General features: G+C 41.6%; 2 protein-coding genes across 3 annotated transcripts; one reads left to right on the forward strand and one right to left on the reverse strand.

Moving 5' to 3' along the window:
- Nucleotides 1-307: 307 nt before the first annotated feature.
- LOC104449235 (transcription factor bHLH74) lies at nt 308-4,252 on the forward strand. Of its 2 annotated transcripts, none has more exons than XM_010063316.3 (9): nt 308-720; nt 886-2,419; nt 2,528-2,737; nt 2,814-2,879; nt 2,966-3,034; nt 3,365-3,436; nt 3,552-3,689; nt 3,783-3,840; nt 3,955-4,252. In XM_010063316.3, the coding sequence occupies exons 2-9, from the start codon at nt 1,808-1,810 to the stop codon at nt 3,981-3,983; spliced, it is 1,254 nt and encodes a 417-aa protein (XP_010061618.2). In that variant the 5' UTR covers nt 308-720; nt 886-1,807; the 3' UTR covers nt 3,984-4,252. The 2 variants fall into 2 exon arrangements, with proteins under 2 accessions (XP_010061618.2, XP_010061619.2); XM_010063317.3 differs by having other exon boundaries at nt 911-2,419.
- Nucleotides 4,253-8,516: 4,264 nt separating this feature from the next.
- On the reverse strand, nt 8,517-13,279 carry LOC104449234 (probable xyloglucan glycosyltransferase 12). Its single transcript, XM_010063314.3, has 5 exons — nt 11,084-13,279; nt 10,683-10,991; nt 10,236-10,526; nt 9,719-9,832; nt 8,517-9,595 (listed from the first exon to the last, which is right to left on the reverse strand). The coding sequence occupies exons 1-5, from the start codon at nt 11,870-11,872 to the stop codon at nt 8,969-8,971; spliced, it is 2,130 nt and encodes a 709-aa protein (XP_010061616.2). The 5' UTR covers nt 11,873-13,279; the 3' UTR covers nt 8,517-8,968.

Genomic DNA, 13,279 nt, shown 5'->3' on the forward strand with positions numbered 1-13,279 from the left:
ACTGGTTGTTGTGGGGATCTAGTCTCATTTTCCTTACACAGTCAGCAACCGAGAAATGGGATGATGATGGTGGTGCTTATGGAACTATGGTGGATCTTGGTCACACCATAAACTCTCTCTCACCTAATAAAATATAGAGGCTGGTTAGTTGGCTCTGAGAAAACTGTGCCTGTAACAGCAAAGAAAGCTTTGTAGGAAATAGTTGGCAAGCGTGTCAGTAACCAAAAAGAGTTAAAAAAAGAAGAAAAAGAAAAGAAAAGTCTAAGATAGGATTACATCGAGCAAGCTGCTTTTAGCCTCCTTGATGAGGACGGTAGACATCGTATGCGGATAATCTTTCATCGGTGAAGTGAAATGTAATAGATTTCTGCTGTTCGACAGATCTTGGTGTGAGCTGTTGCAGTACTTTTACATTTCGATTTTGTGAAAAAAATCCAAAAGGCGGTATCTTAAGCATCATAGATTGATTAACCCGAAGAGAAAGACCTACGAGCCTTGCTCCTCTCAAATTGTGCAAAAGAAACTGAAAAGCACAGGGAAAAATATAGTAAAATATGTCTACTGATAAAGAACTTACAGAGGGGTAGATGCTTGTGAGGAGGGGAAAAGAAAAGATAAAAAAGAGTGCAGGTTCCGCAATAATTCAAGAACCAGAGAGCTGTTGGCAGGGGCTGGTCTTAATTTTTTAAGTCATGCAATTAACAAGACCATCTTCAGAAGGTAAGCAAAGCTCCTCTTTCCTAATCAGTGTACTTATTCACGCAGTTCCCTCAGTCCTTCTCCCTCTCTCTCTCTCTCTCTCTCTCTCCTGCTTGGAGCCCTCTTCATTTTCGTTTGATGAGCACAAAGATTGAAACTTGACGAATTCTTTCTGCTTCTGAGAAGCTCGTCCTGCTTGTTGTAATATAAGGCGAGAACCTCAAGGGCTCAAAGGGTGCAAGCAGGCACTCTCATGCTTGGGGGTGACTGAGCTGAAACGCTCCGCCAATTTCGGCTGTTGCAGAATTCAAGTGGAACGTTAGTCTTCTTGGCCCTGTCCTGAGCATCCCCTGAAAGTACCTTGAAAAGGGTATCTGCAACTTCTTTTTTCTTGGTTGTGGACTCCAAGAAATTGGAATGGTCAATGTGCATTAACTGCTCTAATCATTCTTCTTTCTTAGGTCGTTTCTCCTAATTAGAACTGATTCTTGTGCAATTGGGTCATATTTAAGCATTCTTGGACCTTGAGCGAACCTTTAGTCCATTTCTCTCATTTTGGAGCGGTGATGTGCGTGTAAGTTGAGGCATTTGTTTCTTTTGCCAAGCAGAAGAGGAGGAATCTGCTTTCAATTTGTTAGGTTGGTCGCAAGTGAGCTGTTTCTCACCAATTTGTCATTCATTGTTGGTTTTCCTCTACTTTATGCTCTGAAAGGTTCACTTTCTTTTCTGTAAGGAGAATTTTTTCCCGTCTCTACTCCCGTTCGGGTGGGGTTGTTTGGCGTGATTTCTTTTTTCTTTTCTTTTTTCTTTCCCTTAGAACAATAGGCAAGAGAAGCTGGTGCTCTTGTAGATTTTGTGCCTGATATATCTCGGATTTGTTCACTTACTTTGCCTTAGTAGATGCTGAAATGAGAGGTTCCTGTTTTCTTCTTTAGCTGCCTCTGTCGATTCTACATAAAGCTGCCACCAAAGTCACTGGCTTCTTCTTGAGTCCTGCTATATCACCAGCTCACTGTGGTCAAACCCACTTTATACATTATGCTTTTATAACTCATATAGCTATAGGGCGATTCTTTGAGTCCAAAACTTTGGTTTCTGCATTCTGAATATGAATAATAGTGGTGGGAGTGGTGGAGATGATATGGGGTTTCCTGATGGAGGCAATAGCGCAGCGAATTGTCCATCCTCGGGCATGATCGCCAATTCCATATCAGAAGAAGTTCCTATGATGGCTATGAGCTCAATGTCTACGTTGGAGAGACCTCCAATCTCGGTTGACCCTTTCTTTACCTCCGGGTGGGATACACTGGCCTCATTAAGTCATAATGAGAATTATGGGAGTTCTTCGTTGGTTTCCCACGGCAACTTTGTTGGTTCATCTTATCCAGTTTTGATGGATAACCAAGGTTTCGGGAGGAACGGCTCTACTCAACTAGCTCAATGCCTGTCTGATCCAAGGCTTCAGTACATTGGAAGTGGCAGCATCTCTGAAATGGTCGGTGGCTCCTTTGGGCTGCCCGAACTTAATCATCTAGCTAATCATGGGTCTCTGCCAAATAGTGCCTCCAACATAAATAGCAGTGGCTGCGAGAGAAATTCAGAGAAAGGCGCACAATCTTGTGAATGCCAAAATTCTGGAGAGGAACCTGATGGATCTTCAGCCGGAGATAGGAGAAGAAAACGAAGCCCTGATCCAAGTTCTCAGTATTGCTCAAATAAGGTGAATCGACTTATGCTGCAATGATGTAGACAATATGATGACTTTGATTTTCTGTTTTAGTTATGTGGTTATTAATGTCATTAGAAATTTGATGTTTGTTTGTGATAGAACAATGAGGGGGACAATTCTGATGTTCTGAGATTGCAAAATGAGAAGAAACAGAAGATTGAACAACCTGAAAGTACTGATTTTTCTAAACATAATACTAAACAATCAAAAGATGATTCTTCTAATGATGGGGAAGCTCCCAAGGAGAATTATCTTCATATGCGAGCACGAAGAGGCCAAGCTACCAACAGTCACAGCCTCGCGGAAAGAGTAATTCCTATTTGCCCTAGTTGAATTAGCACTTTAGAACTAATGCTTATAGAGTTTCAACTCTTTTCGGCTTCAGGTTAGAAGAGAGAAAATCAGCGAGAGGATGAGAATGCTTCAGGAGCTTGTTCCAGGATGCAATAAGGTAATTTTTGGCAGGTCACCATCTGAGATATATATTCCTATGATTTTGGATGGGTGGTCACTGGGTTTAGTGATTTTTTTGCTCAGATTACTGGGAAGGCAGTGATGCTCGACGAAATTATCAACTATGTGCAATCCCTGCAACAGCAAGTTGAGGTATGCTTCATCTGGAATATGTTCCTGGAACAACTGAGGCACTATGTCATGTCCACATTGTGCGCATGCTTTTTTTTAACTATTATGAAAACTTAATCTGATTTGCCTTTCACCTAGTTCTTTTTTTCTCTGAAACATAATAACCTAATCATGTCACTGTGGTCATCAGCAAAATGACAAGATGATGCGAGAAAGGATAAATTCCACTGATCCGCAACCTCTGAAGTCATGACAAATGTTAACAACTAAACTGCACAATGACTGTAAACTAGATGGGTTAACTCACTGTTGCCTTTTGCTCTCCTTTAATTATACTTTTGTATCTTGCAGTTCTTGTCAATGAAGCTTTCCACTCTCATCCCTGGAATGAGCATTGACTTGGAGAAGGCTCTATCCAAAGAAGTAAGTCAAGAACAATAATACACTTGATCTTGACAAGATAATGAACTTTCTTCTGCAAAAATGCCAATAAGACGTTGCTTGGCGAGTTAATAACTTCTAATTTTATGGCTTCCAGGCTCATTCGCGAGGTGGTGGTGCAACAAATCTGGCACTCAACCCTGGAATGGGCTTACCTCACCTTTATGCACAAGGAGTCCTTAAGGGGACATTGCCAATCATGCCGAGCACAGACCAGTATCGTCCCTTAAGTCAGGTTTAGCTGCAATGAGTTTTCTCACGAAATCTTCTCCGGCGATTTCCTTTTTCATGTACTGACATTTGTGATCTTCTTTTCTTTTGTGCCTAGGCTTCACTGGATGGCGAGCTTCAAGCTCTTTATAATATGGGGTTTGATTCCATTTCAGGTATGGGTAATTATGAAAGTGAAACCGACTAATTCAACTCAGGAGTTCTTGGGCATTCTTGAGCATTTTGAATCTCTCTTCTAACTTAGCAAGAGACTCCTCTCGTTTCCACAGGGCGCATGAAACCGGAGCAAAGAATGTGAGACGCAAAGATCTCCATTCCCACGGCGGAGGATTTTCGATGGCTTCAAGCAGCATTCTGTGAATTTAATTCAATCCAGAGTGATCGGAAAAGAAAGAGTTGTATAGATGATCAACTTGTAACTGTTCATTCTTCGCAATTTTTAGCTGAAGAGGATGATGACTCTGAGCATTTAACCAGCAGCACATACTGATTTCTGGACTCATGTTCTGTGACTCCGATTGTTGATGTAGATGGCCAAGAAAATGCAAATCATTCTTATCATTCTAATGGTTTTGGTCTTATTTCTTTTATTAATGGAGGGGTCTAAGCCCAAGAAGGAGATGCTCACCTTACGGACCATGCTCCTCCACTTTGGGCCTCCCGGCAAGCTGTCGGGCTTTTCATCACGTCTACCGTCCTTACCTTGCAATCCAGTTTTGTTGTCGAAAAGTAGTTTGCTTTATCGGCTTCTCCTTCATTTGTAAGGGTAGATGGTCTAGTCAAGGAGAGACTGGGCCCAGCTCGTTGTCATCCTCACATAAGTCCGTTCTTTAATAATTAAGCTAACTCAATTAGGACATTCTTGCTTATGCAAGATGACTTAGGCCCCGTTTGGTTCGGTTTTTCCAAGGGGCCCCTTGGGAAAATTTTGAAGTGTTTGGTTTAAGATTTGCAACTCTCCTTTGCCAAATGCTCCCTTTGAAATACTTGAAGCCCAAAGTAGGTGGGGACCGCTTTGCCAACATTTTGAAATGTGAGTCCATTTCTATTTGTTGACTTCTCTCTTTTTTTTCTTTTTTTCCTGAGCATCTTCCCCATATCCCAACCTCCAGCAGCTAGATCTGGCCGCCGGCGAGGCCCAGGCGGCGCCACCTGAGGTCACGTGACCTCAGGCAGCCTCGTCGACGGCCAAATCTTGGTTCATGCAACCTCGGCTAGCCTTGCTGGCAACCAAATTTGGTTGCCAGAGTTGGCCCATCGTTGATAGGTGATGGAGTTTCATTGAATTTTATTTTTATTTTTCAAAAAATAATAAAAGCCCTTTGCAAATGTTGGGTTTATCAAACGGTATTTACACCAAAGCCACTTTCCAATACCCTTTAAATTATAATTTGCCAAACGTTCAAATTCTCGAAAACCCCTTTACTCCAAAAATATTTGACCAAAGGCATTTGCCTAAATTGAACCAAACGGGCCGTTAATCATCCCGAGGCGACGCTGTTTGTTTAAGGTGGTATCGGCAATGAGGGGTCCTCGCGCCGTATCCTTTTACCAATTCCATTCAAACGCCATAATAACTCGGCCTCGACGTCAAGGTAGAAAGAATCGGTGCACTGTTTTCGGCCATTGACGGGCTTGACTCTGTCGCTGTTCAAAAGAGTGGAAGCTGCTAGCAGCATGTGGTGTGTATTGCCGCACCACCTTTCTGTCACAAGCCCCCTTAGAAGTAAGGATGGACTTAAATTGAAGTCGAACCGAAGGACCTATTCGTCTAACCTATGGCTAGAGAGAAGATCCATGGAAGCATTTAAAAGCCTCTGCTCCGATATTTAATTAGGAAAAATTACTTTTCAAGCTTACACATTTGTCAATTCATTTTTAAATTTTTGAATTTGGCAATTAATCCTAACCTTTGAGCGAAATTCCAATATAATCCTTTAGTCAGTTTTTGCCACAAATCGTTGACTTGTCGATCCAGTCATTGTTGGCTCTTGCGAAAATTGATTGAAATAACTATATTGGAATTATGTGCAAATGTTGATAATTAAATTGACAAATTTGAAAAATTTAAGACTGAGTTAACATTTGCAAAATAAATTTAGGACCGACTGGACAATTTCCTTTATTTAATACAAAAGATCAATCTTCTTATACTAGTTTTTGGGCCAAAGAAAATATAATATCAAACTAGAGAAATAATACCCGTTGCTTGGACCGGGGTGTACAATTTATTGTGTATCGAAAAAAAATCAAGGATTAATACCATAAAAAACTCAAAATCGGTACACTTGTGATAAATTTACAAAAAATTAATTTTTTGACTCCTAAAAACCTCAAACTGGTATATCTATGATAAATTCACCACTCATTTATTTCCATTAAATTTTACCGTTAGATTGTTTAGTTAAAAGACATATGATAGTTGATGTGTGCATCATCTTGATGTTTTCCCTACGTTTGTCATAAGCATACTAATTTATAATTTATCATCGTATTAATCCAAACGGGTGGTAAGTTTAGGGTTTTTATATAGTTTTTGATAAATTTATCATAAATGTACTGATTTGAGGTTTTTTGTGATAAAAAAATTAGTTTATAATAAATTTGTCACAAGTGTATCGTTTTGAATTTTTCTTGGTATTAACCCAAAAATAAATTGAAATATTCATCTTCAAAATTCAATTAATCCATACAAAACTCAAGATTTATAAATTCATCTTCTATTGTAAATGTATTTGCTTTAATCACAAACCGATGTGATTTATCTTAATTGGCATACTTACCCGTCATTATGTACATGTGTTGTGAATTTTAAACATATATTCGAATTTTTATGTTTCATATTTGCTAAAATATCCCTGGCCAGTGGCTGGTGATAGTAGGTGGAGTGAAAAAGGTGAAAAAAGAAAAGAAAAGAAAGAAGGAAATTTTATAATAAAAAAATTGCAAAAATTGTCAACAGTGGATGGCTGGTGCTAGCTAGACACCGTGTCAACGATTCCGAAATGATTAAATTAGTAAATTGTCAAAAGATTTAGGTTTAAATTGGCCAATTGTCAAACAATTTATGATTAAATTAGCTCTTTTAAAAGATTTAGAACTAGATTGACCATTATGCAATAAGCTTAGGAGTCTTTGAACAATTTTTCCATCAAATAAATGCTAGTAAGTAGACTCAAAGAAGAGTTGATAGTTTTCTACAAAAGTTAATAAGTTTAACATATTAGTTAGTTACATTAATAATTTGGTTCATTATTGAAAAACAATCCACTAAACGTCGATATTTTTGCCAAAGTTGTCAATAATTTACCGATGTGTTATCTCCTAAACAAATTAACAGTAAAATTTTTACCAAATGTTGTCCTACAAACTGGTACAATCGTCCAAGAGACACTCTGCTAAAACTCTTCTTTTGACATTGCTTTTGGAATCCAGATAGAAAGACACATTCATCTAGAAAAAGAGTCTTGACAGTGATTAAAAGATTCAGCCAAGAGAGAAAGAGACAGGGAAAGAAAGCACTTTTTTCCTCTTTCTGCTAATGCCAAGTTTCAATCAGCCTACAGTAAAAGGCGAAGAAAGAGCTGCCGACAAAAACAGAGCTCAAATCGATCAGCTGGAGGACCACTTTCCCTTGGAAACTGTCAAGACACTATGGTGAATATGAACAAACTAGAATTTAAGTTTTGAATCTCCAATTCATTGGTAATGTGGAGAGAGAGAGAGAGGTTTTGGAGTGGTCCAGCTGCATCGCCAACCATAACTTGGTGAGACGAGAGTTCGTACTTCTGAAATGGGGTTGGGCCACACCGTCCCCACCCAACAACATCAGACAATCGCAGACGGACACAACACTCACCCTCCCATGTGCTTGTTCTTGTGCATAAATAAAACATGGCTTACCCACTATCCACTGTCTTTAAATTGCATTTTCATGACTACAGCTAAAGCTGACTAATCCTTGCCTGATTGGCCCATTTCCTCACTAAATAATCCTAGTTTCAATGCCCTTCTGAGGGAAATCACAACAGAAAATGAGAGCTCAAGCTCAAGGTCACTTTTAGCCAATCATTCTAGAGGATAGAGCCTGAAAGGTTAGGTGTAGGTGGAGGGAGGAAGTTAGTGGCATGAGGAAAGAACCATGTGCATTGCATAACTCATCCAGGGCAGAAAAGGTCATTTGTAAGAGTTTTGACAACCTATAAAATAGCAACGTGCAGATATACTTGGATCTATTTTTATAAAAGTCGAAAAACCAAAAAAAAAAAAAATGAAATAGAAGAAACCTTTCCCTGCCCCCTGAAGACCAGCAAAAGCTTCACTTGGCAAAGGTAAAAGAGACTAAAGGAAAAGACAGATGCGCTTGGCGTTGACCTGCCCATTTCTTCTAATTTAGAAAATAGAGCTAGCCATGAAGCCAAAGGAAATTTTCTATTGGTTTTCACAATCACCCGGATGCCAAAATCCAAACAGAGAATTCTCCGATTGCTTAGACAAAAACAGATGCAGAACTTTGGAGCTCAGTTGTTGTGAACTCACCGGAAGACCTGGAATTTAGGTCAGGAACATAGAAAAGGGCAAAGATACTGCACGGGTAATGATGCAATAAGTGAGCCAGTGATGGCCCTTCTTTCTGTTTCAAAATAACATATTCTCATGGTAATAAAACCGAGGCAAGACAACTGACAAGAACCTATACACCAATTCTCTGAAATGAAGATATATAGAATGTTGAGACAAGGGTCCTACAACCCTAATGGACTAAATTATACTCATGAATTACCTGGAACCGAACCAATATAGAGAGAGAAAGAAGCAGCGAAACTAGACAGGCCACCAAGGTAATCTGCACTGCAAGAAGAAGTGATCTGCTTCAACTGTAACCGGAATCACTTCCTGAATGCTTTGAACAAGGGAGTATTTCTTACAAAAGAATTGACTCAAAAACAAAAGAATTCAAAAGAAAAAAAAAATAGAGAATGCAGACTAAAAGCATCAGGACAGTACAAAGCATCCCCCTTACTAATGCGATCGTCTCTCCAAGATGGCAATTCCTGTTTCTGTCCACTTTAAGGTTCATTCTTTTTTTTGTATTTGGGTGGGAACTGCACCTAGGTTTATACAGAGGGTGGAACCTAAAGACAAGAAATGCACCACCCCATTCCTCTACAACTTCTAAAGATTCCTCTGCTCGCATACAGTATTATTTGCGTGCACTGCCACCCATTCTCTGGCTTCTACATTCGCAAAATATTACCCGAGTTATCAACTCGAGAGCCCGACTTACTCAACCTGCTCGCCGATCAAGTCCAGACCCACCAGCAAGAAAGAAATCCCCTGAAACAGCAAAAAGTAGAAATGTATGCCCTGAGCCGACAATAAACTCCTTGCTGATGCCGTGAGAAGAAGAAATGCCAAAGAAAGCTCCTTCACATAAATCCTATTATGTTTCTTCTTCCGAGAAGCTAATTTCTCCTGCTTTTGGATTTCCTCTTTCATTTCCTCAAGATCAGGAACTGAAACCCCTCTTTGGTGCTTTGGCTCCTTATCAATTAAGGCCACAAGGTCACCCTCAGAAGACCGGCCAGATTTTTTGGTCACCACCCACTCATATGCGCTTCCTAGCTGAAACAGTCCAGATATCATCGCATTGAACTTAGTGACGGACATGGTGTTCTCAAAGAGGAGGTAAGGGACTATGAACGGAAAGGATTTCGGAGCCGGAAGAATGTTGAGAAAGGACATGGTGGCTGGAATGTAGCATACGACCCAAGCAGGTAGCTCGGCCTCGGGAACAAACATAGTCATAGGAAGGATGATACAGAAGAGGGTGAAGGAGTAAAAGGGCAATATGAGTTTTCGGAGCAGAAAAAACAGAAAGATCATATTAAACTTCTTCCATACGCTGATCTGCATTGAGAAAGATAAGAATCAGAAAACTAGTAAGAGTCAAAATCTTCACAGTACTTACTCAAAAGACATCATTAAGCTTGATAAGAAAAAACTAAAGATAACTAAAGATATAGTAAGTACCTTGGATCGGATAATGTCGAGCAAGCACAGCCGAAACAACTGCATTGGGCCAGAATGCCATCTGTGTTGTTGCTTCCTGTAAGCTTCGTATGATTCTGGCAACTCACACTGGCACTGTAACATGTGAAAGAAAACATGGCACTAGCATCTTAATACACTGTTTAAAGATCTATGGGATACCCAGACTTGATGACTAAAATAACAATTCCATCGTGACTTTTATGTTCTCAAAGGATAATTGTTTATAATATAGAAAACGCTAAACTGAAGGATTGAATTGACTTTTGGAAGTGCCAGGTCCAAGTTATTATGAAGCTATAAAACTATAAAAACACACATTTATCATCAACTAATATCTGTGAACCACCATGGTGATGCAATGCGAAACACAACTCAATAATCGTTTTCCTTAATTAATTTAGATGTTAGTAAAACAGAAGTTAAATTCTCTATTAGATAATTTACATTAGATTCCACTTCAGTTTCACTCAGAAATAAGCTGAAAAGTACCAATTACCTCAACATCATTCAGGAAAACAAATTTCCAGCCTCGAAGGTGAGCGCGGACAGCAATATCCATGTCTTCCACCGTGGTTCTCTCCAACCAACCACCAGCATCCTCTAGGGCCTTTATCCTCCAAACACCAGCAGTCCCATTGAACCCAAAAAAATTGATGAAGATACCATTTACTTGCTGCTCCACCTCAAAATGGAAAGACAAATTAACGTTCTGTAACCGTGTAAGCAAGTTTTCATCCTTGTTGACAAAGGACCATCTTGCCTGAACTAGTCCCAGCTCTTCATTATCCTGAAATAACAAATTGGACATGATAATTAGAATACGACCAGTTCGAGCATCACAAAGCTAACATATCCTACTAAGTTATTACAACAACCACAGTAGTAGTGCTCATTTGTTCGGCCAATTTCCACAACTCAGGTTGAGCGAGAGACTAGGTAGTACCTTGAAGTGAGGAACTGTCCTCTTCAAAAAGTCAGGAGTGGGCTGAAAGTCAGCATCAAAAATGGCCACAAACTCATAATCCTTTACATAGCTACAGTTCATAGCAGACTTGAGGTTACCAGCTTTATACCCATCTCTAATTACCCTATGCCTGTACAGAATGTTGGCTCCTTCCTGCTGCCATTTTTGCACCTCCCCTTTAATCAAGGATTGCGTCGTCGGATCGTCCGAATCGTCAAGAACTTGAATTAGCAAGCTTGATTTCGGCCAATCCAAATTACATACAGCAGCTATTGATTGTTGATACACCTACAAAGAGAGATTCCTAAGTATCAGATAAAAATCATCTCTACCGGCATTAAATGACCAAATAGCATCGTCAGCCAGTTAAACATTCTCACCTCCTTCTCGTTGCACATGGGAATTTGAACAAGAACCATGGGGAAGAACCCGTTCTCGCCTGATTCAGGATCAACCGCAGCTCCGCTCTCTTTGGGTACTGGCTTGATCTTCTTGAACTTTATCCAGAAACACCCCAGGCACAGAACGAGCCTATCTATGCTCTGGATAAGGAACAGCACAATGCACACATTGGCCAAGAACTGCAACGGCGGAGCGAGATACTCCACCCGAATCAAAACCCACCTCGAATACAAGGAATTGAAGGCACCCTTAACCCCTAAAGGTGCAGCTAACAAGTATTGCAATTCGGGAGCTCCGAAATGCCAACCCTTAAAGTATGCAGCAACCTCAAATCCTAGCAACAAAATCGACAACCAAAGAAACGCTTTTATACACGCATAGATCCTGGACTTCACAGTGGGGTTCTCCTTCTCTCTGCCGCTGCGAGATTCGCCGGTCTCGGCTTCGTCGGCATCAGCGTCAGTCCTTCCGGAGGCGACGCGGCGCCGCACCGCGGAGGCGAGAGTGAACGCCGCGCCGGCAATGGAGGTGAGGCAGCCGGCGGCTTTGTGGGCCTTGAGGAGGAGGACCCAAGTGAGCTGCTTGGCGTTCTTGTTCCGGCCCTTGTCGCGGACCCGCCCCGACGGCGCGGAGTCGCCGCCGATGAGGAAGTCCTCCTCGGACGGCGACTCGAGCTCGACCATGGACCAGTTGGGGTTCTCCATCTTGACGACGACCGGGGTGCCCTTGTGGCCTCCTTTCGCCCACCAATCAAACGAGGGCGCCATTCTTGGTCTTGGTCTTCGTCAACCTTGATCTAGAAAAAACACCCACTTCGTACAATTTGGTTCCACGGGATAAAGATTGGAGCTTTTCCAATTTTCGCAAGATTTAGCCGAGTCCCAGAAGAGGAAAAGCCAAAAGGAGCTAGGAATTTAGCCTCATTCTTGTCCTAGTAGGGGAGAGACACACCAGCCGCGGCGAAAGGGAGAGAGAGAGAAAGAGAGCGCTTGTGTGGATTCAGATAAACCAACTGCTTCAGAGGAAGAGAGAGAGAGAGAGGGAGAGGCAGAGGGAGAGGGACGCGTGGAAGGAGCACCGGAGCAAGGCGTCTCTAGATCATGGCGACATTGGGAGATGAGTGATACGGGGGCTAATGAGAAGAAGAAGAAGAAGAAGGAACAGACAGCGTTCTAGAGAGAGAAACCGCGGTGCTGTAGAGAGAGGGACTACGAGGGAGAAAAATGGGATGGAGTCCAAAAGTGCCTACACATTCGATTACAGCTTGCAAAAGGACGCCTCAAATGGCATTGAAATAGAGAGAGAGAGTGATGTACAGAGAGATATGGAAAGAAAGGGATGATAACAGCTCAACACGCCTTTGATTTTATTTGGATTCGGAAATTGATTACAAGGTATAGATGGAAAGCAAAAATCCCCTTTTTACTTTCAACAGAAGCGCACACACACACACTAACACGAAGGAAACACGTTTTCTCCGTCAAGATAAAAATTGCATTTTTACCACGCTACACGAAAGAAAATGTCCCAGATTTCGAGCACATCGAATCGCATCCGCTGCCCACCCTCCCCCCTAATTCACGCTCCGATGCCCGCTTCTTCCCAATCTTGGAACATTCCAAATCCCCACTTAACCAAGAAAGCCGCCCCGAGAATCACAAGACGGAATAAAGAGTCCCCCTCTTTCCAAAGATCTCGTTCCTATTATTTACTCCTCTCGATTCTCAACGGAAAAAACATCACCTTTACCCCCCCCTCCCGTGGTAGATCTCACCAACCCAAGATTGTCCGTCCCTTTATGCCCAGTTCTTATGTTTTCGCAGGGGCGTTTTTAATCCTTTTTCTTGGCAGGAAAGATGAATGTCAGACGGCAAGAACGATTAGCTGGGGAACATAAGAACAAACCGCGAGATGTCTGATGCGATACGAGTCCCCCCTTTCTTTTTCCTTCCCCCTGTGCGGAATGCGGATGCCCCACTCTTCCGGCAAAGGGTGATTTCGGTCCGGTTCGCGCCCGCGCGCGCGTGGGGATCGAACGGAGAGAAAAATTTCTCCTCCCCCTTCCGTCGAAAACTCGATGACGGGTTAAAAGAAAACGGAGTGAAAATGACGATGGACAATGGGCAAAGGAAAAAAGAGGGTAAAAGAAATGGTCTTTCTTTCGTTTCTTGTGG

This window comes from Eucalyptus grandis, chromosome 6 (assembly GCF_016545825.1).
Source record: "Eucalyptus grandis isolate ANBG69807.140 chromosome 6, ASM1654582v1, whole genome shotgun sequence".
NCBI classification, from domain to species: Eukaryota; Viridiplantae; Streptophyta; class Magnoliopsida; order Myrtales; family Myrtaceae; genus Eucalyptus; species Eucalyptus grandis.